Genomic DNA, 4,340 nt, shown 5'->3' with positions numbered 1-4,340 from the left:
GTGCCGACTCGCAAAAACAAGTCGAGCTTGAATGGACCCATGAGACGGTTTAGAGCCTTGAACACCTCTTCCTTCAAGTGCCAGTCGCTGCTGTCCTGGAAGTTGCGAGATTGCCAATCCGCCTCCGTGTTCAAAACTGCCTGGAAGGTACTCTGCTGTCAGATACATTCCCTTTTTCAGACAGTAATCCCATAAATCCTTGGTCAGCAACAGTAGCTGGCGAGATTTGGTCCCCCCATCTTTTGTATATATATGCTACCGCTGTCCGATTGTCTAGTCTCAGATGAACATGACTTGGGGAATTTTCCTTTGTGTAGGATCTCAGGGCTAATAGTGCTGCCTTCAGTTCCAGCACATTGATATGACAATGTCCTCTCCTCCGAAGTCCATAGGCCCTGAACCCTGCTGGTACCTGACGCCGCCCCCCACCCTTTTTTTGAGGCGTCCGTCTCTATGATCAGATCCGGGCCTGCATTTATAATAGCCTTCCCATTCCAACTCTCCATCTGACAGATCCACCATCTCAACTCCCCAGACAATCCGAGGAGAGAGTTACTAACGCTTGGTAAGATTTGTCCAATAGGAAGGTCTGGATTTGGGACATTTGAAGATGTCTGTAAATGCAGAGGGGCGGAGCCACCGCTTGCAAGGTCGAGGTCATGTGACCCAAAGTCTCCGACATCTCCCTCACTGTGACTATTTTGTTTGTCAACAAATGACGACACTTGTCGATGACCTTTGACACCTTCCTTTGAGGTAGTGACAATGTCATTTCCATTGAGTTGACTAGATAGCCTAAAAATTCTATCTCGTGAGTAGGGATCCAAACTGATTTCTCTGTGTTTATCAGAAATCCGAGTTGGTCCAACAGGAATTTCAGAGAGTGTATGTCCATCAGGAGCTTTTCCTTGGATTGGTTCATAAGAATCATGTCGTCCAAGTAAATTACCATTCGGACACCTATCCTTCTCATGAGGGCTACCACTGGTTTCATCAGTTTGGTGAAGAAAACGAGGGCCTGGAGCTAGCCCAAAGGCATTGCCACAAACATGTATATTTGGTCCCCCCAAAGAAACTTCAGAAATTTCTGATGAGTTGGATGGACCTGGTACTGTGAAGTAAGCGTCCTTTAGGTCTAGTTTTACCATGAAATCGTCCTTCTGAATCAGTGTCTTTAGAGACTGTACCCCCTCCATCTGAAAATGCTGATACTCCACACACGAGTTCAGTCTCTTCAGATTTATTACTGGACGATTTCCCCCGTCCTTCTTTGGAACCAAGAATACAGGGCTTAGAAACTGACCCGTGCAATGAAACGATTTGACAATCACGTTCTTCTCCAACATGGTTTGTACCTCTGACTCTATTAAATGTGCGTCCTGACCCTCCACCCATGATGATGGGATCCGAGTTTGAAAGGGTTTCTTGACCAGCGGAATTTTTATCCCTTGTACCATTTCCAGAACCTGAGGGTCCTGAGTGATAACTTTCCAGTTGTCTATGAAATGTCTTAAACGACCCCCTACTGGTTTGTTTATGATCATTCGCCGAAAAGAAAGTGACTTTTATTTCTAGATGAACGAGGTTTAAATCCGAGCTGAACTCGGCTGGAGGTTCGTTCGGTACTTTTAACAGAGTCTGAGGTATTGCGTCTAGATTTTTGTTTACCTGTAATGAAGGTAATAAACCTACCTTTATAGGATTTTTGGGCTCCTCTGCGTCCCCGGAAAGAGTTGGATCGGCCACCACTTCCTCCTCCTCGAAATGGGGCCTTCTTCTGAAAGGGCTTATTGTATGGCTTAGCCTGGTCCCTCTGAGTGTTCGTAGACCTATGAGCGGTCTAGGCTGGATTTAGACTTGGCTGCTAATTCCTTGGAAATCTCACGTGACTCCCGGGAAATGGCTGAAGATTTAACCAATGCCTTGTAGAATTTGTTCCCAAAAATTTTACTGTCCGATGTTAACCTGTCACTGTTTTCTTTCAACAAGTGTTTGGACTTCTTAACGTCCTTAGTGAGGTTGTATAGGATATTCATCCGCCTGTGATAGGTAGTAGCATTGAATGCTTGACCAACTAATGTTATAGTCTTTTCTACCAGTTCTAGACATGAAAACAGATCTAATTTCTTGTCTGTCTCACCTGAGCGCACACCATCAATATCGACCCACAATTTTGAGAGGGGTCCCATCACGCTACCAACCCGTGTCTGAATTGAAGATAAGTTTTGATCATACGCCTTACCATACGAGCGATTTACTGACTGAAAAATTTCTGGCACATAAGAGTCAACTTGTGTGCCCCAACAGAAATGTTCTTTGGCACTGGATATTTGTCCAGAATCTTATCCATTAAAATTTTCTCTGGAATGAACGATGTAAATTTGTTCATTACATAATTTGCCATATCTGATGGTAGTTCTGGTTTCTCACTTTCCGTGTCAGCCACCTCAAAACGGACGTAATTGGAACGAGAGTCACTGCTATTACGTTTAGCTTTCTTTCGTTTACGTGGTGGACTTAGGCTAGAACTACGCCGAGACGAGATGGACGACTTGGACGACTCGTCCTCACTACTATGTCTAGTATACGAATACGACGATTCGCCCCCGCTAGGACCTCGTGAAACAGAACGATCTTTAGACCGAGAACGGGATCGAGATCAGAAACATCTCTGGAATGAGATGGGGATCGAGAACATTTAAAACGATCATATCTAGAAGATCTTACTTTTCCCCGATCATCAGAAAGAGAAGAACGGTCACCATAGTGCCTGTCCCTTTTCCGACCACGTGGTTGAGACATAGGAGAGGAGTGTCTGGTCTCTCTAACTCTACATCGGCCACGTACGCCGGCACGTCGGGAGTCCGGGTCAAGCCCGGTATCCCTATCGTCCCCCGACTCCACATTGTGGGTGGGTTCGACGTAAGAAACACCTTTAGAATTCGCCATAATACTTCTTGCAAACGTGCACTGCAGCTAGCATGAAGCCATTTTTAAAACTGAAGATCTCGCGGGATGCGAGATTCTAAAGTCTCGTTGAGACTTTCCAAGTCTCGTTTGGCGAGACTTTCGCTTTGCAGGGCTTGATGTTTAGCATGATGCCGTAAATGCATAATTATATCTTATTGAGGTTTGCGATATGGTAATGGTAAATGACCGCGTGGATAAAGGTGTTTCTATCAGATAGAAATTCAACAACGGGTTGTTTTAAACGGAACAACATCATCCTGGATCCCGGTTATAAGCGGAGTACCCCAAGGTAGTGTGCTCGGACCTGTTTTATTTTTGATATTTATTAATGACCTTCCAGAAACAACATATTCCATAACAAAACTTTTCGCGGATGATACCAAAGTGTATGGGACAGCCAATAACATCGATGATTCGGAAAAAATACAAAGAGACCTCAATAAATTGGACGACTGGTCACAGAAATGGCAATATGTAAAAAATGTAAAGTTATGCATTTTGGAAATAACAACACAGAAACCGAGTACAGTATGTTGGGGAACAACGGACAAAGTATATTAAGTATTACACGCGAAGAAAAGGATTTAGGTGTGATATTTGATCCAACTCTCAAATTTAGCATACACGTATCAACTTGTGTCAAGAAAGCAAATCGACTTCTGGGGATGATTAGGAGAACGTTTGGTCCACTCGAAAAAGACATGTTTCTGCCATTATATAAATCTCTCATTCGGCCACAGTTAGAATATGCTACTACAGTTTGGAGTCCACTGCTACTTAAGGATATTCAGCAACTAGAAAATGTGCAACGTCGGGCCACCAAACTAGTAAAAGGACTTTCCGACTTAACCTATTCAAACCGATTGCGTCAACTTGGATTACCATCTCTAGAGTACAGACGTAAAAGAGCTGATGTTCTACAAGTATTCAGAATTATTAATGAAATTGACAAAACCAGTGATAGAGGCCGAAGCATGCTGACCAAGCAAGACCATTACAGAACAAGGGGACACAATAAAAGATTACTGAAACCTCATACGAGACTTAACATTCGGAAACATTCATTTGCAATAAGAGTGATCAACGACTGGAACTCCCTACCTTCGGAAATTGTTAATGCCGAGTCGGTGAACAGATTCAAGACCCTCATAAACACGTATTGGAAGAACTGTGACATTAAGTTTTACCCTAGCTGTTATTGAAGACATTACTATAAGCAGGCTAAAACAAGGGACATATAGTGTAGTATATAAGGTATAGAACTGGATATCAATATTTCATTAGTTCAAGTTTTTGAGTTTTGCGCAAATATGATTTATAAGAGGCTTTGCTTAAAATAGACCGAAATCTGGTATATACACTTGAAAAGT

General features: G+C 43.1%; 1 protein-coding gene across 1 annotated transcript; it reads right to left on the bottom strand.

Annotated features, from left to right (window-relative positions):
* Window positions 1–203: 203 nt before the first annotated feature.
* Window positions 204–1,457, bottom strand: LOC138310178 (uncharacterized). Its single transcript, XM_069251298.1, has one exon. It carries the CDS (start codon window positions 1,455–1,457, stop codon window positions 204–206), a length of 1,254 nt encoding a protein of 417 aa, XP_069107399.1.
* Window positions 1,458–4,340: the final 2,883 nt, after the last annotated feature.

This window comes from Argopecten irradians, chromosome 16, assembly GCF_041381155.1.
Source record: "Argopecten irradians isolate NY chromosome 16, Ai_NY, whole genome shotgun sequence".
In the NCBI taxonomy this organism is placed as follows: Eukaryota; Metazoa; Mollusca; class Bivalvia; order Pectinida; family Pectinidae; genus Argopecten; species Argopecten irradians.
Note: the sequence above shows the minus strand (reverse complement) of the source record. Positions and strands in the feature narration are given on the sequence as shown.

Coding starts and splice junctions, on each gene's coding strand:
- LOC138310178 (XM_069251298.1), bottom strand. CDS start 1,457: ATGGTACAAGGGATAAAAATTCCGCTGGTCAAGAAACCCTTTCAAACT.